Source organism: Protopterus annectens, chromosome 1.part0, assembly GCF_019279795.1.
Source record: "Protopterus annectens isolate FY-2018-M chromosome 1.part0, PAN1.0, whole genome shotgun sequence".
Lineage (NCBI taxonomy): Eukaryota > Metazoa > Chordata > Ceratodontiformes > Protopteridae > Protopterus > Protopterus annectens.
In genome coordinates this window covers 1,423,152,522-1,423,177,472 of record NC_056725.1, presented here as the reverse complement: position 1 = coordinate 1,423,177,472, position 24,951 = coordinate 1,423,152,522, and the positions used below count along the sequence as shown (strand labels likewise).

The window sequence follows — 24,951 nt, the reverse complement described above, 5'->3', positions numbered from 1 at the left end:
GTGGGAGGCAGAAGGAATAAGCATCGATTTGGGAACTAGAATCTGAGGACACTGTCTCAGGGTGCTCTGCTCTAGGTCTTTTTTCTGGAGGTTGAGAGGCCCTGTCTGGGTGAGATTGGGATCCCCTTATTAAAGAGATGAGATCCTCTGCCAGAGTAAGCATTTGGGAACTAGAGCTGGGCCTGTGAGAGGGGGGCTTAACAGGCACAGACTTAGCAGATTTGGCTGCTTTAGCCCTGGCAAAGGCCTTTATAGACATGGCTGCAGGAGGCCTAGCAGCACCACGTGCTGGTGTAGAGACATCCAAAAGGATGGTATCCGATAATTCTTGAGAAACCACATTGGTAGGTTAAACTTCAGTGGCCGATTCAACTAGAGTAGAAGGGGCCTCGGTAGTAGTCATGGATTCGGCTGTGGATTGAACTGCTTTCTCGGTTTCGCCGAAACAGACACTCGCGTTTGTTTAACCGCGGTTTCGCCGAAACCGCTGACCGCGAGTGTCGGTCCTTCTTTGCTTTAATTTGTGTAGTCGGAGGATCCGACGGCATAATGTACGCAAAATCTGAGCCGAAAAATTGTTCAGCTAACTCCGACCGACGCCTAAGCGTTCGTCGGTTGAAGGAGGCACAGGCTAAACAAGCTGCTACGTCGTGGTCTGTGTCTAAACAAGGTAAACAGTAAGAGTGGAAATCTTTATGAGGTATTTGTTTCCCACAAGTTAAACAGTTATTTACTTTTTCTGACATCGGCTGAGGCAAGAAAGAGTCCCCAACGGGGTACTTAGCTTTTTAGAAGTCTTCGAAGTAGCCTTGCGTTTGTCCTCTGCCCCTCGGGCGCCTGTATCTGCCTCTTTGGGGTCTGTCTGTGGCAAGAAAGGACCAGTTATTAGAAGGCCAATTTCTACTAAAACGTGGGGGCTTGAACCTGCAGAAATTCTTTCACAGTTTGCATTGATTTAGCCTTTTCCTCCATTTTCCGTAATACTTCCTCAGCATCTGCCCCAAATAGTACATCCTTTTGAAGAGGGGCGTCTAGTAATTTAGCTTTGACATGATCAGGCAAGGCTTGTTCCTTGAGCCAGGCATGCCTACGTATGACTGAGCCTGTAACAGCATCTCTACATGAGGCCTCTAGAGCATCAAAACCACATTGTAAGGTAGGTTTACCCACTTGTTCTGCACTATGCATCAAATCCTGCAACTCCTTCATGTCTGGCTGTTCAGGTTGTGACATTTTACTTTTCAACTGAGAACAGAAACTGTTGGTATTTTAACATATAAAACTGACAGTTTAAGGCCCTCATGGATAAGGTAGATGAGGTATATACCTTTTTCCCCCACCTTTCTAAGTATCTGGAATCTCTCTTGGAAGGCAATGGGTTTTTGGCAATGGAGGCCTTAAATCCCTTGGGCCCCTGTGAGATGGTTTCTAGGTTAGCAGCATGGCTTTTGTATAGAAATTGCTGTGAGTCAGAAACCCTGTAGTACCTGTCAGGCTTAACTGGAGCTGGAGGGAGAGAGTCCGGGTTAAGGCAGGCCTCAGAGTAAACATCATCTAGGGTGTCCAGGACAGGAGGTATAGCCAGAGGCCTGTGCTGGGGTAACAAAAGAAATTCCCTGAGCCTTTTCTTGGAATCTGAATAATCCTGGCCTTCCCAGTGGAAGTGTTCCCTTAAGGTATGCAGAGTTTCACCAAATGAGTAATCCTCAGGGGAGAATACAGAAGGAATAGATTCCTCTGCATCAGAGTCTTCAAAAGGACAGTAAGACTGTTCCTGATAATCAGAGTGCTCTGAAATAATGGAGCCCTGATCAGAAGAGGGGGAATCTTCCTCCACTCTGGGTCTTTTGTCCGGAGGTGGCTGAGAACCTCTGATTAGAGTAATTAAATCCTCAGCCATTTTAAGCATCTGTCTCTTCGGCATGGGGCCTGGAGATGGGCCCTGTGTAGCTGGTCTCTTAGGGTGCATGGTAGCTTTAGACTTGGTGAAAGCCTTGATGGAGAAAGAAGAGGAAGGTCTGAAGACACCTTGAGAGGAGGTGGACCTGTCCACATTCTGTGTTTCAATGCCAAGCGTGGCTTCAGTATCTGTAGTCAGGGTGTGGGCCAAGGAGCCTGCAACCTAGGGTACAGGATACACCGCCAAAGATGTGTAGTCGGTAATCAGGGGCTGCGTAGGCACCTCGCTGAGAACCTGACCACGTGTAGTCGGCTTTGGCGTGGTGTCGGTAGAGGCCGCGGACCTCGAGTGTCGGTCCTTGTCTTTACGTTTTATAGACAAAACCGGAGTCGGAGTATCCGACGACATAGTATAGTTAAATGCTTTCCCAAAATAATGCTGGGTGAACTCCGCCCGACGCTTAATAGTGCATTTGTTGAATGTAGCACAAAAGCGACAGACCAAGACGTCGTGGTCTGGGCCTAAACAAGGTATACAGAGGGAATGGAAATCCTTATGCGGTATTTGCTTCCCACAAGAAATACAATTATTAACTTTGTCTGACATCGGTCTGAGGCAAGAAAAAGTTTCCCCAACGGGGTCTGAGGCCAGAAAAAAAAGTTTCCCCAACGGGGTACTTTAAGAAGACTTCGGTTCCAAAATTTTTTGTAATCTCAGGAGCTGGCCGACCGGCACTTGCGAACTGCTTCTGCTTCGGGCACCACGCGGCAAAAAAGACGGAAGAAAATGGCGTTGGCTGGTTCTTTTATACCCCTGTCGCACTGACGTCAGGGAAGAAGCGATGACAACAGACGCCGGACCTAGACTTTGGAATTCGGCCGACCAAGGACCCGCCTGACGGCAGGAAAACCCATCTGTTATGACTGCAGCTGTATGCACGATGAACATCACTTACAGTACCACTGAAAGCGCAGAGCTGCGGAGATCACGATGGTGATGCACGAAGCGATAAACGAGATCTTGGGGAAGGCAGAAGATGGTGGTGTGTTATGGGTATGGGGGACGAGCCCGGAGCAGATGCTTGTAAAGTTGCCGGCTCGGATCCGATATGGATCCAAATAGCCACAAGTTGAAGATAAAATGAAGTTAACTACTTCAGATCCCCAGTTACAGAACTAAAGCACAGGTTACAGACTGTCAAGTGTCAAGTACATAGTACAAATGCAGTAATGAGAAAAGATCCAACTGAAATGACCCATGTCGTGCTGCAGTTTAAGAAAAAAACGTTTCAACCCCAAGCTTGCAATTTAAGGGTACAACACCAAACAATGTCCACTTGGCTAATGAGTCCATCAACAGAAAGAGTGGATACTTTTCAAACAGGCGGAGCTGAGATTCAGTACAAAGGGGTTTTGAAGCTTGAGGCACAATATCATATTTAAAGGATTTTAATGTTGAAAGCTTTGTTGACTTAACAGTTAATACAAGAGCTTAAAAAGAAACTGCATTACCCTCAAACAATCCCCTAAACTAACGGCTTTCTCAAATCACACAACACAGAAACCAAGCTAAAAACAGATTCCATTTAAATAAATACCACTAAAGAAAACTGCAGCATACTACCAAAAAAAGTAAAATGTCTCACTATTAACTAATTTCAAGGAGCACAGTCCCCAAATCATATATCCATATCCCCTCAAGTACCTTATGTAGCAAGATGTCAAAGGCCACCATCACAAATGATAAAAACATATGGCTGCAGTTGACTGAAATAAGTTGTTGACAGAGTATATAGCTGAGTAAATAAATTGAAGAGACATTTGGTGCTGGAAATGTCAAAAAGGAGGAAGAGGAGTTCTAAGATTTTTTTTTGCTGTTGAAACTTTGAAATACATCACAAGTTTTGGCATTGGGGTGGGACTGTGTACATCTGTGCATAAGTGTGTTAGAGTTAAAAGTCCAGGGAAGAGGATAGAGTTAGTACTGTGCCACTGTATGTGAAGGGTGGCAGACTGTCTCGTTTAGTAGCAGTGTTACGAAAAGGGGATTTTCATACGGTCAGGTGTGGGACTAGGGTTAGCATACATAAGTACAGGCATGAGGGCTTCTCCTGTGCTACCTCACTAGTGTGCGCCAACCCGAAACCCAAAACATTACCTTATGGAAAAAACATTACCATTATTCAAAGCATGTCTGGAGTTAGTGGTAGAGTTAGACTACCCGAATACAAAAAGAAAACTGTGCATCTTGCTTTTATCATTGGTTGAAGTTTTACTTTTTTTTAATCATTACTATTAAATTTAATTTACTGTAAGCAGGTTTTCAAAATGCTTGCAATGATGTCTTGTGTTACGATGCTATACATCCATAGAGGCGTCTTTCAGCTCATCAAAAGTTCAGGTGGTCGAGTGGTAAAAAAAGCCAGATCAAAAATTAGCTAATCAAAGTGTGAGTGTACGTGTGCGTGTCAGAATGAGAGTTTGATTGCGTTAGAGACACTGGGAAAAAGGAAAGCTCAGGGAATTTGAGTTGGTGTGTACATAGTTAGTGGGGGGGGGCTACCCAGGGGCTCTTGCCCCCACCCCCACTGCAAAAAAGATTTTACTTTGTTTTTGTTGAATTTGTGTGTTGATGATCAAGCAATTGCACTGGACAACTTACAGTTTTGACCAACTTATTTTTTCGATTTACTATCATATCCGCACACCAATTAAGAGTTTCTCTCCAAGTGGCAATTTTTTATACCAAGCAACTGAGCTTTACATTTTGCCACTTTTTCCAAATGTCTTTACAGCCAATAACAAAATAAATAGATGAACTTCCCTTTACAGGCACAAGTGGAGACTTGCGCATCGTATCAAAATCACTCCTGCAGAAAGGTTCATGCTAGCCTGAAAGCTCAAACAACTGCAAAACCTACATTGTTGGATCATTACCTCACCTGTACTCCAGTGTTTACCATTGGTGAACTTTTTCATTTCCTCCAGAGTGGAGTAGTCAAGCAAGCCCTCAAACAAGGCAGTTAGAAAGGACACCCTAAATGCTTAATTCTGCAGACCACATCTGCCTTTGACTACATCCACTGAAGGAGATCCCTCTGCCACAGGTGCCCCTCCCCAAAAAAGGGATCAGAGTGAAGATGCTGAGACTCAAACTGCTTTGGAACACTTCTGGTTCCCGAAGAAGGATCTGTAAGGGTGTCTCCGAATGCAATACAATAGCAGGCAACATCTTTCCACCCTGTTCACTTTCCATCAGTCTTTCCTTGACCTTGGGACCAAACCGTGAGGTGTCTTCATGCAGGGTGTTGAAAAATGATGCCTTAAAGCTGTCGGCAGTCACAGATACTGCCAAGCACTGTAAAATGTAGCAATACTGCTCTGACTGTACCATCTGCCATACTGTGCAACAGCCTCATGGAAATACTGTAAACAGTGTGGTAGCCACCTGGCACTCAAATTTGCTTCAGAGTATTTGGGGTGAGAGCTCTAAACAGGGAGTCCAGTACCAGTTCTATAAGGTCTCTTTGGAACCTTGCCATTAAATTTAATTAAGTGCCCTGAAAACAGCTGCCAATATGTAGGCATGTTTCCCCATATGACTCCCTATCCTAGGTTCCTTGTTGGGAGGCTGGATCGTAGAGTTCTCTTACAGGAGTTCTCTCTCAGTGGCAGCTGCCATTGATTGGTCTCTCCTCAAGCGAGCTTTTGTACCAATGCAGCCTGCCCTTGTTGGGTGGGCAAAAACCTTTATCAGGCTTGACAGACACGCATGCAGCAACATCGGGTGCCCACCATGCCCTCTATGACATCACACCAATCATGCAGTCAGTCGGAGAGAACTCACAGAAAGTAAAGGGACCAGATATTAACACCTCAAATACCACCTCCATCCAAGGAAGGAAGGAAGGAAGGAAGTGGGGGAGGGTCACTGGTCAAAGTACTCCTCTGATGCACCAATTTCAAAACCTTGCCAAATATGTTATCTTTCAGAGAGGCCCTTACCCTTCGAATCAGTGCCAGGGTAAAAAGATATTTGAGACAGAATTTATGTAAATCCCTTTGTACAAACACATTCTGAGAACTTGGGATGGAGGAAATCATCTTTGAAGTGTTTTGGGCTCTTGGGATGGGCTCAAGGAATACTGTGCTGCTCTGCTCTCTGGGTCAAACATAGGTGCCATGGGGTGGAACAGATGCCAAAAAGTGCACCCCCTTCCCATGTTGAGGGATGACCAATGATCCTCTTATAGAGAGCTCGAAAGCTGACACTGTGCCCAATGCATCCAAGAAATCCCTTGTTGTCACCAACTTCATCCTAAAAGGAGAAGAAGCATATGGCTCAGGCAGAAAATTCCCACATGCAAACAGATTAATCAGCTCCAGTACAAAGACGGACTGACTCAGCAAATGCTGAAGTCCACAATACAGTGTACAGAGTTGGAGCCAAGAACTGCATGTTGAGGGTCTGAACAACCCATGCACCAGGGAAGGAACAAAAAGGATAGGAATCCTTGAGCCAAATCAGTCTACCAGGGAACGAAATGGGATGGAATGAGGATTATTAAAATCATAACCAGGTAGACACAGAAGCAATGTCTATTTAAGTGTTTTGCTCAAGGTCACCCAACAGGCAAATGAGGTCTGAAAGAATCAAACCCTATACCAAGGAACTACAGCTCACAGTCTTAACCCTCTGCGATAACTGCCAGATACTGATACCCATGTCTATCCAGGCATTGACAAAGGTCTTCATTATTCAATCCCAGTCTATGTCAAGACATGTTCCAGACAGACCTAGTAGACCTCAAGGAAGAGGAAGGCCAGCGCTCTCTTTCAGAGGACCAGTGGGTGGTAGATACTTGCCAGGGAGACCTGTCAAGAGACAGAGATAATGTGTTTGGCATGGGAAGATGCCATTAACAAGAATGGCTAAAGGATGACTCCAAGCTGATCAGAGCCAAGGCTTCTTCAGAATGGAGGCCTTAAAAAAAAAAATACAAAAGGAAAAGTCTCCCCAAACAGGGGTACTGTACTCATCACCATCAAAGTCGCACTCAATCAGCCAAACATACTAGCACCTGTATGCTTCTAGAGGCAGAAAAAAAGGACTGAACTAAGACATCATGGGAATGATCTCTGTATGATAAGAACAGTCTTGGTGAAGTCAGACAACTCTAGATGAAAGACAGTATTCAATATGCAGCTAATCACCCATGCACAAGGAATTACACTTATAAACATAGACCCACTGCTGCAAATGACCAAACTGTTGAGACGATATGGTCAATAATTTAGTTAAAAATCGATAAAGCCAAAAAATGTTTTTGCAGGGAGGCGCAAGCCTCCTTGCACCCTCACACACCCTATTTATACCAACTCTGAGACTGCAATATAGTAGGGAAAGGGCAAATTCCCTGATCCCCAATGTACTGCAATCACAGTACTAACAGTTTAACAAATTAAACTGTCAACCATATGAGTTTCAACAATTTGAACACTCAAGCTAACAGACCACAGCAGTGACCTATATGATAAACATTTACATTTAGTACAGCAGAGCTGGTTAGAACATAAAATGTGCTGCAAAACAAAAGATAAAAAACTTACCTGCACATGTGAAAGATCGCTATCTTTAAACTGCTGCAGAACAGCTAGTGCACCGTCTTCATTAAATTCTTTCAAAGCTTCAATAGCCCTTTCATCCAAGTCCGTGTGTGCAACCAAACCTATGAAAACAAAATATGAAGGCTCTTGAAAGTAAAACACTTATGGAGAAAATGACAAGGTTAAAAATCGACTGCTAAGTTATCAGCAACACGCCAATCCTTCAACGGCCAGGAAGGCATTTTCAGTAAGTTTAGCTGGTCATACAACTCAGAAGAGAATCTCCATTCAAACTGGCTTGACCAAACCACATTAGATTAACTGCTACTCCCAGCATCCCTACACATCAGGGCTTTTACTATTAGATTTGCAACAGCAGTTATTACACTTAAAATGCCAGTGACACCTTAAAATGCATATCAATAACATTAGAAAGTTAAATCCAAATGATCACTTTCTATCATCATACAGCTGAAATTTTCTGTTTGCATTTAATATCATGCCGATACTGAGCTACCCAGCTCAGCAGTAATATTGAGGCCAGCTGACTACACTGTCTCTGAAGAAGTCCAGTGTGCGCTGCACTACCCATACATGCCAGAACAAGTAGTGCACACTACATGAATACAAAGCATGGGACTTCACAGCTTGTATGTACGGCAGTGGCGGCTGGTGACTTCAAATCAACGGGGGGCTGCAGGAGATATCCGAATGGGTGGGGTCAATGGGAAGGGGTGGAGCTATGCTCAAAAAGTACAGTTTTGTACCTACCATAAATGTAGATGTCCGAACTGGATAGCATCTGCAGTCATAACAAATGGGTAGTCCTGTCGTCAGGCAGCCCTTCAGTCGGCCGGATTCCAAAGTCTGGGTCCGGCTTCGGCCGATGTCGCACTTCACCCGACGTCATCTCTGCTGGTCTTCGGGTATAAAAGCATCGGCCGACGCCATTTTCTTCAGTGTTTCTTGCCCCAGATGCCAGTTGCCCTCATGGAAGGCTAAATTTGGATAAATGCCAATGTATACAAATAAGGTAAAAGGCAAATACAAAAAGTAGGCATATATGTACATATATACAAACAAATACACCATAAGAGACTCCCCCCCAGCTAGCTGTTAGGAGTGTAAATACCCTGGGAGTACCACAGAGGGGAAGGAGGGTGGGTAATCCTGACTGCAGATGCTATCCAGTTCGGACATCTTCATTTACGGTAGGTACAAAACTGTACTATGTCCTTCATGGATGCATCTGCAGTCATAACAAATGGGTAGAATACCATAGCTAAACTAGGGGTGGAGGAAGTTGAATAATTATGGTGTAGTTAGGATCCTTTGCAGTACAGCAGTGGCAAACCCTGCTCGGGATCTAAAATATAGAGGTAGGTTGTAATGCTTGGCAAATGTATGCACGGAGGTCCAAGTAGCCGCCTCAATAATGTCCTTGGTTGCCACTCCTCGTAAGAAAGCTGTGGTAGTGGCTGTGGCTCTTGTTGAATGAGGTCTTATGTTCTGTGGCATTGGTTTTCCATGGTAGGAGTAGCAGAATCTGATGCAATTTCCTATCCATTTGGAGATTGTCTGTTTGGAAATTGCTTTTCCTTCCCTTCCTGGTGCATAGGCCACTAACAGCTGGTCAGTTTTTCTGTTACCTTTGGTTCTGTCCAGGTAGTAGCGTAACTGTCTATGTACATCCAAAGTATGCAGGAGCCTTTCCCCCCTGTTCTGTGGGTTGGGAAAGAAGGTAGGTAGGTGGATTGCCTGGTTTAAGGACACTCTGGATACCACCTTTGGCATAAATGTAGGATTAGTTCTCATGGAGACTATCTCGATGGAAGATCAGGAAGGGTTGTACTGCCATTAAGGCCTGGAGTTCTGAAACCCTTCTTGCTGAAGTAATTGCCAAAAGGAAAGCAGTTTTCCATGATAGGTGTTGCAGATCCGCTGTTCCTGCTGGTTCAAAAGGGGGTAGTGTCAATTTTTCTAGTACAAAATTTAAGTCCCATGCTGGTAGTGGTGGTTTCCTAGGAGGTTTTACATTCTTGATTCCTCTGAGGAATTGCCTAAGTAGAGGGTGCGAGAAGACAGGCGGATCAGAACTGCATTCTGCAGAAATAGCTGAAGCATGTATCTTGATGGAGGAATAGGACAGGCCTGTGTGTAGAAGCTCTGCCAAGTACTCCAGGATGTTAGCAATGTCTATGTTTGACACCTCTTTTCCTCTTTCCGCACTCCAAGAGGCAAACCTTTTCCATTTTCCTGCATAGTTCCTTCTTGTTGAAGGTCTGCGGGCTTCCAGTATAATGTCTTTAACCCTTTGAGATAGGTCTGGGTTAGTTGTTCTTAAGTGATGTTCCAGGCAGTAAGATGTAAGGTCTTTAGGTTTGGATGCAGGATGTTGTAGTTGTTCTGAGTTAACATCAAAGGTATCAGAGGGATTGACCACATTATCCCCTGAGACATGCTCCTCAGCAGGGGATACCAGTGTTGCCTTGGCCAATTCGGAGCTATTAGAATTATCCTTGGTTGTTCCTCTTTGATTTTCAGTAGTACTTTGTGTATCAGAGGAAGAGGTGGGAATGCATATGCTGTCAGACCTTTCCAACTGAAGGAAAGGGAGTCCACCTTCCATGCAAGCGGGTGAAAAGTGCTTGTGCAGAATTTCCTGTGCTGGTGGTTGAGTGGGGATGCGAATAGGTCTATTTGTGGCATTCCCCATTTTCTTGTGATGGTCTTGAAGATGTCCGGGTGCAGCATCCATTCGTGAGCATCCGAGGTGGTTCTGCTTAACATATCTGCTAGGGTATTTTCTTTCCCTGGCACGAAGGTTGCCTGTAACTGGATGTTGTAGCTCAGAGCCATGTTCCAAAGGTCCAGAGTCATTCTGCATAGGGGGTAAGAATGCGTGCCCCCTTGCTTGTTGATGTACCACATCACTGTGGTGTTGTCTGTCCTTATCAATAAATGTCCTTCCCTGAGGAAAGGTTTGAATTTCTGAATTGCTAGTTGTACTGCCAGCATTTCTTTTGGTTTATGTGCAGGTGCAGCTGGTCTGGGGTCCACAATCCTTGTATGCATTTGTCCAACATGTGTGCTCCCCAGCCTAGGTCTGAGGCGTCCGTTGTGATGGTCTGGTTCGGCTTGACCTTTGTGGAAGGGCAAGCCTAGGTTCGCCTGGCATGCTTGGGCCCACCATAGGAATTCTTGTTTCAGGCATGGGATTAGTGGGATTTCGGTTTCTAAGCTGTGCCTGTGTTGAGACCATAAGTTTTTTAGGTACCACTGTAGCTTTCTCATATGCAGTCTGGCATGAGGAATCAAAATTATGCATGATGCCATGAATCCCAAGGCCTGCAGCACCTTTCTTGCTGTTAGTTTGTTCTGTTTTGTTAATGCCAAGAAGTAAAGGGGTAGTTGTTCTTGTTTTTCTGCAGTCAGGAATGCCATTTGTTTTACTGTGTCCAATTCTGCACCCAAGAAGGTTCTTGTCTGGGATGGTATCAGCCTTGACTTTAAGTTGACTGTGTATCCCAGGGCTTGTAGCAAGCAAATGACCCTTTGTAAATCTGTTGTCAGCTTGTCTCGGTTGTCCGCTTGTAGCAGGCAGTCGTCCAGGTATGGATAGATTTGAATTCCTTGTAGCCTGCAATGAGCGATTACTGATGCCAGGCATTTTGTGAATACTCTGGGCGCAGTAGATAAGCCAAAAGGCAATGCTGAGAATTGATAATGCTCTGATCCTGCAAGGAATCTGAGGTATCTTCTGCAAATTGGTCGTATAGGGACGTGCAGGTATGCCTCCTTGAGATCTAGAGTCACCAGCCAACAGTCCTTGCCCAGCATGGGAAGTTGTTGTTGTAAGGTCAGCATTTTGAATTTTGGGACGATGATGTATGTGTTTAAGACGGACAGATCGAGAATGGGTCTCCAAGTTTTTTCTTTTCTTGGGACTAGAAAGAGTCTGGAGTAAAATCCTTTGCCCTGTTGGTTTTCTGGCACCCTTTCCACAGCTCTCATGTTGGTTAGCTGAATTACCTGGTTTTGAGCTTCTGTCCTTTGTGTTGGAGGTAAGTTTGGCATTCCTCTTTTTACTGGGAAGGTGTGGAAGTGGAACCTGTAGCCTTGGTCTATGGTTTTTAAAATCCACTTGTCTTTTGTGATATAGTGCCAGTTTTGAGAAAATAAGGCTAACTTTCCGCCTAAAGGTGCTGCTAATTGCTCTCTGGTAGGCGGTGTTAGGGCCAAGTCACTGTGATTGTCCAGTTGCAGTGGCAGTGGTTGTGGCAGTGCCTCGCTGGTTATTACCTTGCCACTGTCTTCCTCTGTAGGCATTTCCTCTGGGTTGGTTTCTGCCTCTAGAGCGTGTGTACCTGCCTCTTTGGGTCTTTGAGTCTGGAAAGGACCAATTTTTGGCAGGCTAATTTCTGCTAAACCGAGGTGGTTGAACCTGTAAGAAATCTTTAACTATTTGTACAGATTTTGCCTTCTCTTCCATTTTCTTCATTACTTGTTGAGCAGAAGTACCAAATAGACTGTCCTTATCCATAGGAGCATCCAACAGCTTTGCTTTTACCTGATCCGGCAGGACCTGCTCTTTCAGCCATGCATGCCTTCTTATTACTGTGCCAGTCATGGCTGATCTAAATGAAGCCTCCAGTGCATCATAGCCACATTTTAAAGAATGGTTACTAACCTGCTGTATGTTATTTACCATTTCTAAAATATATTTCTTATCTAAGGGTTCTTCGGAAGAAACTTTCTTAGACAACTGATCAAGCATAAACTCTTGGTATTGGATCATGTGAAACTGACAGTTTAAAGCTCTAGCAGCGAGAGTGGCAGAGGTGTAGACTTTTTTGCCCCATCTGTCTAAGGACCTGGCTTCCCTTTCAGAAGGGAGAGGGTTTTTTGTATTGGTAGAAGCTACTGCCTTTGGGCCTTGGGATATAGTCTCAGGATCTGCAAGTGGGGCCCTGAAAAGGTGGTGATGGGTGTTGGGTACCCTGTAAAATCTGTCAGGTTTGGCAGGGGCTGGTGGTAAAGAATCTGGAGCAGAGCAAACATCATTAAATGCATCATCCACAACAGGCAAAACTGGAGGAATAGCTAAAGGCCTATGTTGTGGTAGGTGCAGAAAAGTTCTAAGCCTTTTTCTTGAATCTGAGAAATCCTGTTCCTGCCATTGGAAATGCTCTCTCATTGCATGTAAGGTTTCCCCAAAAGAGAATTCTTCTGGAGGAGAGGCCGATGGGATGGATTCATCAGCATCGGAATCTTCATAAGTAGACAAAGGAGCCTCTGGCTGGTCTGTAGTGTCCGAGTCCTCTGAAGAATCATCAGAGTACTCCTGCTGGGGAGGTTCTGTTCTAGGTCTCTTTTCTGGAGGCTGAGAGGCCCTGTCTGGGTGTGATTGGGATCCCCTAATTAAGGAAATCAAATCCTCTGCAAGGGTAAGCATTTGAGAACTAGAAGGATGTCTGTGTGAGGGGGCCTTAGCAGGAACTGTTTTAGCAGTTTTGGCTGCTTTGGCCCTGGCAAAGGCCTTGATAGACATGGCTTTAGGAGGCCTAGCAGTACCACGTGCTGGGGTGGAAACATCCAAAGGGATGGTGTCAGATAAATCAGTGGAGGCCACAGTAGTAGGTAAAGTTTCAGAGGCCGTTTCAATTAAAGTAGCTGAAGCCTCGGTGGAAATCATGGATTCGCTGAGGGTTGACTGGTTTTCGGTTTCGCGAAACAGAGACACTCATGTTTGCTTATCCGTGGTTTCGGCGAAACCGCGACCGCGAGTGTCGGTCCTTTCTTTGCGTTTTTAATTATTTGTGTTGTCGGTTGCTCCGACGGCATAATGTATGCAAAGTCTGAGCGAAAAACTGTTCAGCAAACTCCGACCGACGCCTAAGCGCTCGCCGGTTGAAGGAAGAACAAGCTAAACAGGCAGCAACGTCGTGGTCTGGGCCTAAACAAGGTAGGCAGTAAGAGTGGAAATCCTTATGAGGTATTTGTTTCCCACAGGTTAAACAATTGTTTACTTTTTCTGACATCGGCTGAGGCAAGAAAAGGTCCCCAACGGGGTACTTAGCTTTTTAGAAGTCTTCGAAGTAGTATTCGGTAGAAGGAATCTCTGGATCTGACAGACCGGCACTTGCGAACAGCTTCTGCTTCGGGCGCCCGCGGCAAGAAAGACTGAAGAAAATGGCGTCGGCCGATGCTTTTATACCCGAAGACCAGCAGAGATGACGTCGGGTGAAGTGCGACATCGGCCGAAGCCGGACCCAGACTTTGGAATCCGGCCGACTGAAGGGCTGCCTGACGACAGGACTACCCATTTGTTATGACTGCAGATGCATCCATGAAGGACATCCACAAAAACTAAACATTAATTAAATATGCTACTCTGGGTGCCAAACCCTCATTATGAGAGTCCAATCAAGACAAATGAAGTGTAAAATAATAAAAATATTTCAATGCATTGGCTACTTGACCGCTTACTTAATATCTAGATGGAAACAAAGGTTGTGAGGCATGAAAAAATAAATTACTTTTTAAATACATTACTGGAATGCCAGTCAAAAATCAAGTACAAGAAAAACATGCAGCACTCAGCTCAAACCGCTTCTCCTTGCACTGCATTATAATTTATATTCAGCTTTATTAAAGTACCAAGTAACATGCTGAAAGTAGCAATCTCTGTGATAGCCCCACTTGTAAAAATGTTTATCCAAAAAAGACATGCTGCCTGACAACTATCTACTTGTTTCATGGGGAAAACATGATCAAAATAAAAAATGAAAAGCCAACAAGCTCAAGATACATTGCTTAAAGGATTACTGTACAGGTTATGGACCACACATGAATGGCATTCTGTTTAGTTTACGGTTAAAGCCCGCAGAGATCACAAAGTCACCAACAAGTGTAATGAGCTTCTTAAAATTATGTAATCCTGTCCTTTATTACAAATACTGTCATATGCATTTCAATACCCAATGCTTATACATTATCTAGTTAAGTATTCTCTGCATGGCAACAACAGAAAGGTTTCAATGTTGGCAATTCTTTTAACAGTATGCTTATTAAAGCTTACGTGCATGTTATGATCTCAGACAAGCTTACCTGATGGTCATTAAAGCATTGCTACTTAAAACACAGAGCAACAGGCACTTTGAGTAATAAGCATAAATCAACTGTACAAAAATATGACAGAAACCAGACCATTCTGCAAAATCAAGGACAGATGAAAAGCCACTGTAGTACTTGTCTACCTTGGATGGGGGGATACCTTGCACATTTACACTGCACAACTACTCCTCGCCTTGCTTGGACACATCCAGAGTCACTACATGGGGGAGTGGGATGCAACAAGTATGTCGCAATTTGAAATGTCTCTGGCTGACTGATGGCCCCGACACATTTGTCATACCTCACCAGAGCAAAGCCATACATAGAAGTGGGACAAAGGCCCAAAAATAAGGACAATTTTTAAATATTGCTCTTATAAACTTAGAAATATAATAGAATAGTAGGTCTTGTATTAGTATGAATTTTCTGAAGGATATGAAATCTGAAACTCAAGTGTCTGTCATTTTCTAACTTCAGTCTTTAATGATTTACCACTAATTTGCCAAAAAAAAAACAATTTTATGAAAAATGGACCAAAAATGAGATGCAAAAACATAAAATAGCCACACAATACAGCTGGGAACCTGTCAAAGGGGGGACATTTTTTTTAATAATAGTACTGCTAACTTGAGCAGCTGACAAAATATAAGAAACTACACGAATTTCTGAAATAAAAGTAATCTATAACTGATTATTACAGTTATTTCTAAATTGTAAACCCTCAATGTTTTCTTCCAAAATTGCTATTTTGCGGCGGGATTATTAGGGGAAGAGCAACATTTTGAGCCAAATTCGGGGACAGTTGAGAGGTTTGGCTATGCCTAATTCTATAAAGCAATTTATTTGTATGTACCTCTCAACCTGTTAATGCAATAAATCTGGACAAGGCCAAATATATTGGGGGAACAAAGAGTACTAAAAATTGCTCTTGTATAAACTGAGACAGTTGATAGAAAGTACAGTTTTGTACCTACCATAAATGTAGACGTCCGATAGATATGCAACTGCAGTCATAACATATGGGTTGTACTGCCTCAGGCAGCCCTCGGTCGGCCGGATTCCAAAGTCTGGGTCCGACGTCGGCTGATGTCGCTCGTCTCTCCGACGTCAGAGCGGCTGGAGTATAGAAGCATCAGCCGACGCCATCTTCTTCAGTGTTTCTTGCCCCAGATGCCAGGTGCCCTCCCAAGGAAGGCTGTAATCAAATTGGAAGACAATAATAGGTTTCCATACAATAAATAAGCAATAAACAGATACACCGTAACAGATATCCCCAGCTAAGGATAACAGGGAGAGGAGTGGACCCAAGGCATAGAGGGGAAGGAGGGAGGGAAAACCCGACTGCAGTTGCATATCTATCGGACATCTACATTTATGGTAGGTACAAAACTGTACTACGTCCTTCAAGAATGCAACTGCAGTCATAACATATGGGTTGAATACCATAGCTTAGCTGGGGGAGGTGGTATGCTCTAGGAAAAGGATGGTGTAGCAATCAATCCCTGCAGAATCGCCGAAGCAAAGCCTGCTCTGGATCTGGAATATAAAGGGAGGTTGTAGTGTTTGGAAAATGTATGCACGGAGCTCCATGTAGCAGCTTCCAGAATGTATTTTGTAAGCACCCCTCTTAAAGCTGTAGAGGTGGCTGCAGCTCTGGTGGAGTGTGGTCTGACATTGGCTGGCACACTCTTTCCATGGAAGGAGTAACAGAATCTGATGCAATGTCCAATCCATTTTGAAATTGTCCGTTTGGAAATTGCTTTTCCTTGTACTCCAGGGGCGTAAGCTACAAAAAGATGATCAGACTTCCTACTGGTCTTGGTTCTGTCTAGGTAGTAGCGAAGTTGTCTGCGTATGTCCAATGTATGCATCAGTCTTTCCCCTTTGTTCTCAGGATTGGGGAAGAAAGTAGGCAGATGAATTGCTTTATTTAAAGAAACCCTAGACACCACTTTTGGCAGAAAGGTAGGGTTGGTTCGTAAGGAGACCCTGTCTCTGTGAAAAGTTATGAATGGTGGTATTGCCATTAATGCCTGTAGTTCCGAAACCCTTCTTGCTGAGGTTATGGCCAGGAGGAAAGCTGTCTTCCAGGAAAGGAATTGCAAATCCACAGAAGCTGCTGGCTCGAAGGGAGGTAGAGTCAATTTTTCTAAGACAAAATTGAGGTCCCAAGCTGGTACTGGTGCCTTTCTTGGGGGCTTTATATTCTTGATTCCTCTAAGAAATTGCCTTAACAAAGGATGTGAAAACACTGGTGGATCAGTGTTGTATCTAGCTGAGATAGCTGAAGCATGAATTTTTATGGAAGAGTATGAGAGTCCGTTATGTAACTTATCTGCCAAGTATTCCAGAATGAGTGGGATGCTCAAAAGCGATGCATCATGACCCTTGTTGGTATTCCAAATGCTGAATCTCTTCCATTTGGCTGAGTAAGCCTTTCTGGTGGATGGTCTGTGGGCTTCTGTTAGTATCCGCTGAACTTCCTTGGAAAGAGGTAAATTGAGGTTATTTATGGGATTTCCCAAGCTGTTAGCTGTAGAGTCTGGATGTTGGGATGAACAGTCCTGAAGTTGTGTTGAGTCAGAAGTTGGGACCATTGTGGAAGGGCCCACGTTTTGTTGTGACATATGCTCCGTAGTAGTGGGTACCAGTGTTGTCTTGCCAGTCTGGAGCTATTAGGATCCCTTTCGGTTGCTCTGCCTTGATCTTTAATAACACTGTGGTCATCAGTGGCAGGGGTGGAAATGCATAAATTATTAGGGAGCTCCAGTTGAATGAGAGGGCATCTACTTTCCATGCTTGTGGATGATATGTCCTTGAGCAGAACTTTTGTAAGTGATGATTGAGGTGGGAGGCAAATAGGTCCACGTCCGGCCTGCCCCATGTCGAGGTGAGTCGTATAAAGATGTCTGGATGTAGCCTCCATTCGTGAGGGTCTAGGAAATTCCTGCTTAGACTGTCCGCCAGAACATTATCTTTGCCTGGAACAAACTGGGAAAAAGCACTGGGTCGAAACATGCAGTTACAATCCCAAAGATTCATTGTCAGTCTGCAGAGAGGGTAAGAATGAGTGCCCCCCTGCTTGTTTATGTACCACATCACAGTGGTGTTGTCTGTCCGTATTAGTAGGTGGCCTTGTTGAAGTAGTTGTCCAAAGGCCTCGATGGCATGCATTACTGCTAGCATTTCTTTTTGGTTGATATTGTATTGAGACCATAAGCTTTTTAAGTACCATTGAAGCTTTCTCATGTGTAGTCTTGCTAGTGGGACCAAGAGAATGCAGGATGCCATGTAACCCAGGGCCTGTAGGAAACTCCTTGCAGTCATCTGGGTGAGCTTTGCTAAACTTTTGAAGTAATGAGTTAACTTCTTTTGCTTGTCTTCTGTCAGGTAAGCCATTTAAGAGGCTGTGTCTAGTTTTGCTCCTAAGAAGGTTATTTGCTGGGATGGCTGAAGTCTTGACTTTTGAAAGTTGACTGTGTATCCCACAGCCTGTAGCAAGTGTATGACATAATTCAAGTTTTTTGTCAAGGTTAGTTTGTTGTCCGCTTGTATGAGGCAATCGTCCAGGTATGGGTAGATTTGAATCCCCTGGAGCCTGCAATGAGCAATTACTGATGCCAGGCATTTTGTGAATACTCTGGGCGCAGCAGATAAGCCAAATGGCAATGCTGAGAATTGACAATGCTCTGGCCCTGCAAGAAATCTGAGGCATCTTCTGCAGCTGTGTCTGATAGGGACATGCAGGTATGCCTCCTTGAGGTCCAGAGTAATCAGCCAAGACCCCTTGCCCAGCATGGGAAGGAGTTGCTGTAAAGTCAGCATTTTGAACTTTGGTATTATGAGAAAAGTGTTTAGAGCGGACAAGTCCAACATTGGTCTCCATTGAGTTTCTTTTCTTGGAACAAGGAACAGTCTTGAATAAAACCCCTGTCCTTGCTCTTGTTGTGGAACTTTTTCTATTGCTTTGATCTGAGCAAGCAGAGAAATTTGCTTGATAGCCTCTGCCCTCTGATTTTGTGGAAGATTTGGCATGCCTTGTTTTCTTGGCAAGGTATGAAAATGGAACCTGTAACCGTGGTCTATAATGTCCAAAATCCATTTGTCTTTTGTCAGTTTGTGCCAATTTTTTGAAAACGGAGATTTCCGCCCAAAGGAGCTTCTGTTTGCTCCTTGGTCAGCGGAAGTAGAGGAAAGTCATTGAAGTTGTCCCTGCGGGGCAGGAGAAACCCCTGTGTCACTTCTTTGGTTTGCTGGTTGCCATTGTCGTCCCCTGTGGGATCCTCTTCCTTGGGCACGCCTGTTTTTGCCCCTTTGAAATCTTTCAGGATTAGGAAAGGACCAGTTTTTCGAAGGCCAGTTCCTGCTGAATCTGGGCGGCTGAACCTGGAGGAAATCTTTGACTGTCTGAACTGACTTGGCTTTTTCCTCAATGGACTTTAACACATCTTTAGCATTAGCACCAAAAAGCTTGTTCTTTTCCAAGGGTGCGTCAAGAAGTTTTGCCTAAACATGATCTGGTAAAGGTTGTTCATTTAACCATACATGTCTATGAATGACTGCCCCTGTCATAGCTGCCCTACATGAAGCCTCCAATGCATCATATCCACACTGTAAAAAAATGATTGCTAACCTGCTGAGAAGTATGCACAGCCTCCCGCAAAGACTTCCTATCTAAAGGTTTAGGAGAGGCCAATCTTTTCTGTAAACCTTCTAACAGGAAATCCTGATACTGAAACATGTGAAAGAGGCAATTGATAGCTCTCATAGATAATGTAGTGGAGGTATAAACCTTCTTCCCCCATCTCTCCAAGGACCTTGCTTCCCTGTCGGAAGGCAAAGGGTTTTTGGAGGTGGTAGCTGAAACCCCTTTAGGCCCCTGGGAAATAGTTTCTAAATCAACAGCATGGGCCCTAAATAAATGAGAATGGGTTTCTGGGACCCTATAGTATCGGTCAGGCTTGCCAGGAGCATGAGGGAGAGTATCAGGGGTAACACTGGAGTCAGAGTATAAGTCATCCAAAACATCAAGCACAGGAGGTATAGCTAAGGGTCTGTGTTGGGGCTTTTTGAGGAAGGTTCGAAGGCGTTTTCTGGAATCTGAAAATTCCTGGCCTTGCCACTTAAAATGCTCCCTCATGGAATGTAGAACTTCCCCAAAGCAAATATCCTCAGGAGAGGCAGAGGGAATGGAGTCCTCTGCATCTGAATCCTCATAGGTCTGGAAGGGCTCTTCCTGGCCTTCGGAGTGAACACAGTCCTCAGAATCTTCATCTGAAGGAAGAGGGAAAAAAGGGTTCAACCCTGGGCCTCTTATCAGGAGGAGGCTGGGATGCTCTCTCAGGATGGGCATGGGAACCTCTGATCAGGGAAATTAAATCTGCGGCCATGGACATGATTTGAGTTTCAGGAGTAGGCTGAGGTAAGGTTTTAGCAGTAAGATGCTTGGACTTGATGGCTGCCTTGGCACGTGTGTAGGCCTTGATAGACATGGACATGGGAGGCCTAGCCGCTCCACGTGCAGGGGTGACCTTATCAACAGCAATGGTCTCGGGCATTTCCTCGGTTTCAGTATCCGGAGGAAAATCAATAACTGGCGGAGTGGCCTCCGGTGTCGGAGGTATCGGTAATGCGGTGTCTGCGGTTCAGAGCGGTGGAATAACCGCCTCAGAGGGAACCAGGTCACTCGCGGTTAGTTTTGGCGTGGTGTCGGTGGAAGACGCGGGCCGAGGATGTCTGTCCCGGTCTTTTCGTTTCTTAGGCGTCTGCATTGTCGGTTGTTCCGACGGCATTGTATAATCAAATTTTTCACCGAAAAAGTCTTCAGCAAACTCCGCCCGGCGCCTGAGGGGGCGCTTGTTGAAGCGAGCACAGGCGGCACAGGCAGAGACGTCGTGGTCTGGGCCAAGGCAAGGGAGGCAGTAAGAGTGGAAATCCTTATGAGGTATTTGTTTACCACAAGACAAAATTTACTTTTTCAGTAATTTCTGACATCGGCTGAGGCAAGAAAAGGTCCCCAACGGGGTACTTAGCTTTTTTGATGACTTCGGATTCGAAGAATACAGGAGCTGACCGACCGGCACTTGCGAACTGCTTCTGCTTCGGGCATCGCGCGGCAAGAAAGACTGAAGAAGATGGCATCGGCTGATGCTTATATACTCCAGCCGCTCTGACGTCGGAGAGACAAGCTACATCAGCCGACGTCGGACCCAGACTTTGGAATCCGGCCGACCGAGGGCTGCCTGAGGCAGGACAACCCATATGTTATGACTGCAGTTGCATTCTTGAAGGACATCAGGTCTTACTTCAGCATGCATTTTTTCTGAAGGTCATGAAGTCTGAAACTCAGTGTCATTAGTGACTTGATTCCTAAATGATTTTCCAGAAAACAACAAATATTATGAGGAACTAACCAAAAAGAATAAGCAAAAATCTATTAATTCTGTGAAAATTTGGACAGTTGGGAGGTATAGTTCAGCTGGGGCTGTCTGAGTTTGCCGCCCTTCCCCCTCACAAAATCATGGTCAAATGGAGCCCTCCCCCCTGCAGCCATTCCAATGATCCATTACTTGGCTACATCACTCCATTTACCATAAACACTAATGTGTATACTGCTTTACTTCTATGACGATCTGGATTTCATTTGAAAGTTTTATTTTGCATTTTACAGCACAAAACACTAAGATATCTGCTAAACAAAGCAATGCAGTCTCACAATGAAAACAGGCTTAGAATTAAAAACTTCTCTGCCCTTGAAATGCACATTCAATGAAACAGCATTGAAACCCACATTCAAAGAAAATACATTTTGCCAGTGGCACAAAGATTAACTTTGGGCTGTTTTCAAATCATAGACCCCTTGCACATGAAACATACATGTGCTCTCTGATGCACCTTCCTGATTCTACTAAAATATATTCCTTGTACAATACAGTACAGTTGTTAAACAGAATTTTAAATTTATTGTTTTGAACATTTTTCCAGTAAACAATGAAACAAAATGCATGCACCAATGACAAAAACTACCCAATTCAGAACATTTCCATCATAAAAGTCTACTAAACCTTCTACAGTCCACCAGTATCAGTAAATCTGAAGTAGTAAAAGTCATCTAAATAATTCCACATTCAAGAAATCTGCAACAATGAAGAGGTTGCTGCTAGCAAACAACTTTATATGTCACTGTTTATTCATCTACAAATAAAGTGCCTGTTGCCCTTGAGGAATAAATTGCCTATGTTGCATGCATTAAAAAAATAAAATAAAAATAAGCTAGTAATATCGCAATAGGGACTGTATGGCAAACTGATAACAGGTTCATAGTTACTATTCTAGGTATCTTTGCCAAAAAGACTGCAGCATCCACCCACTTTACAACACAGTACAGCATCAGCAATGCATCTACTGTGGGAGTAGAACCCACAGCCTTCTGCATCAAAAGCAAGTACACTACCTGTTGTGCTATTAATACAAGCAGACTCAGAATAAGCAGCACTAAAGTTTTGTTCCCCTGCAGCTCTCAGCTCCTTGTAAAATCTACTCTACATGCAGTTGTATCTCTGAACTTTGCAGCACAAGAAATCTGGAAAAAGCCGAAATTTATTGTAGGGGGACGGGGGGGGGGGACAACCAAGGACACATTTTAAACATTGCTTGTATAATGTTGGAAAGTTGCTAGAATAAAATGCTGTGTTACCACCATACATTTCACTGCCACGTCTTTAACCAAGGGGACCCTGTGCAAAACAGTCACAGAAACATACCACTATGCCAAATCAGCTGTTTTGTAAAAGAGAGGAAGATAAACTTCAGTTCTCAGCATAGCTGTCAACCTCATGGCACAACACTAAACACCTGAACAAAGCTAATAATGGGGGGGGAATACAGCCCCCAAACATTCAGTGAATTCAGTTCTCACTATAGCTCTCAACCTCTTAAAACATGTGGACAAAGCCAGTAATGGGGAGGGAATACAGCCCCCAAACATTCAATGAATACAGTTCTCACCATAGATAACTCTCAGCCTTAGCACAAATACCTGGACAAAGCCAATAATGGGGAAATACAGTCCCAAAAATAGGGACAAATTTCAAATATCCATGTTATAAACTTAGACAACTGCTAGAACAATTTTGTGTTACCATGTACTTTCTGAAGAATATGAAGTCTGAAATTCAAATGCCTATTTTCTAAACTTTTAACCAGAAAACTAGTCCGACTTGGAACAAAAGACAATTTTCAGCAGAGTAGAGAGAAATGCCAATCACATCTTTGCAAGTAAAGAGAAAGTACAGTTTTGTACCTACCATAAATGTAGATGTTCGACTGCTAATACAGCTGCAGTAATCACAGATGGGTTTTCTGCCGTCAGGCGGGTCCTCGATCGGCCGAATTCCAAAGTCTAGGTCCGGCATCGGTTGTTGTCGCTTTCTATCCCGACGTCAGTGCGGCAGGGGAATACAAGACACAGCAGACGCCATATTCTTCAGTCTTTCTTGCCCCAGATGTCACGTGCCCCCAGAAGGAAGGCAATACATAAATTATATATGTATATAGTCAAGCAATGCAATATAATCAAAAATCAGTAGTTGCAAGCAAATACACCATAGAAGGATAACCCAATCAGGTTGTATGAGGAGGTGTTAGCCACTAGGCCTTTACCAAGAGGGGAAGGAGGGAGAAAGGGGAAACCTGTACTGCAGCTGTATTAGCACTCGAACATCTACATTTATGGTAGGTACAAAACTGTACTATGTTCATCATGCATACAGCTGCAGTAATCACATATGGGTAGAATCCAAAAGCTACGCACAGGGTGGTAGGCACTAGGTGGAACTGGGAGCAGTCAGAATGCCCTGCAACACAGCAGTGGCAAAGCCTGCTCTAGTTTTGGAATATAAAGGCAGGTGGTAGTGTTTTGTGAAGGTATGCACAGAACTCCAAGTGGCTGCCTCCAAAATATCTTTGGTAGGGACTCCTCTGAGGAAGGCTGTAGAGGTAGCTGTGGCCCTTGTGGAGTGGGATCTGATGCCTGTAGGAACAGGTTTGTCATGAAAGGAGTAACAAAACCGTATACAATGGCCTATCCATTTTCAAACTGTCCGTTTGGAAATTGGCTTCCCTTGAGCTCCTACAGCATAGGACACAAGTTGTTCTGATTTCCTGAAGGGCTGTGCTCTGTCCAAATAGTAACGTAGCTGTCTATGGACGTCTAGGGAATGTAGCAGCCTTTCCCCTTTGTTTTGAGGATTGGGGTAAAAGGTAGGTAAGTGTATGGCCTGATTTAAAGCTACCCTGGATACTACCTTAGGCATAAATGACGGGTTGGTTCGTAGGGAAACCCTGTCCTGATGGAAGATGAGAAAGGGCTGCACAGCCATGAGGGCTTGTAGTTCCGAAACCCTACGAGCTGAGGTAATGGCCAGAAGGAAAGCTGTTTTCCAGGACAAATATTGCAAATCTGTTGAGGCAGCTGGTTCAAAGGGAGGTAATGTTAATTTTTCTAGAATGTAGTTAAGATCCCAGGCTAGTATTGGTTGTTTCCTTGGAGGTCTTATATTCTTAGCTCCTCTGAGGAACGGTCTTAAAAGTGGGTGAGAGAATAAGGGTGGATCAGTGTTGTATTCTGCAGAAATGGCTGAGGCATGAATTTTGATGGAGGAGAATGAAAGTCCACTGTTCAACAGCTCAGCTAGATACTGTAATATCTGAGGCAAATTCAGTTTTCTAAGATCCTGGCCTTTTTTCTCATTCCAAGCAAAAAGCTTTCCATTTTGGAGTAAGCCTTTCTAGTAGATGGCCTTCTGGCCTCCAAAATGACATCCTGCACCTCTTTGGAGCGTAGGGTCTGTTGTGGTGTTAAGGAATTTTCCATGCAGCCAGATTTAGAGTTTTCAGCTGACTGTGAAGAGTTTTGTAGCTGTGCTGAGTCAGTAGAAGAGGCATTAGAGGTAGGGTCCAGGGAGGAGTATGTGTTAGGCTCCTCAGGAGTGGATACCAGTGTTGTCTTGGCCAGTCTGGAGAAATCAGTATCATCTTCGGTCTGTCTGCTCTTGCTTTCAAGAGCACCTTGGGCAGAAGAGGCAAAGGTGGGAAAGCGTAAACTGTCCATGCTGTCCAACTGAAAGAAAGGGCGTCCACTCTCCAGGCCTTTGGATGAAAGGTCCTTGAACAGAACTTTTTCAATTGATAATTCCTGTGGGAGGCGAAGAGATCTATGTCTGGTCTTCCCCACGCCTGGATTATCTTTGTAAACACTTGAGGATGCAACTTCCATTCGTGTGGATCTGTCATATTTCTGCTTAGATAGTCTGCCAGCATGTTTTCCAA

At 44.3% G+C, this 24,951-nt stretch overlaps 1 protein-coding gene across 4 annotated transcripts in view; it reads right to left on the bottom strand.

Annotated features, from left to right (window-relative positions):
* Positions 1–24,951, bottom strand: part of LOC122798492 (synaptotagmin binding cytoplasmic RNA interacting protein) — a 1,585,553-nt gene that overhangs the window by 1,342,412 nt on the left and 218,190 nt on the right. For all 4 annotated transcript variants that reach the window (XM_044067491.1, XM_044067500.1, XM_044067509.1 and 1 more), the window contains exon 3: positions 7,510–7,628. In XM_044067491.1, coding sequence (XP_043923426.1) covers positions 7,510–7,628 — 119 coding nt within the window. The remainder of the gene's footprint in view (positions 1–7,509; positions 7,629–24,951) is intronic.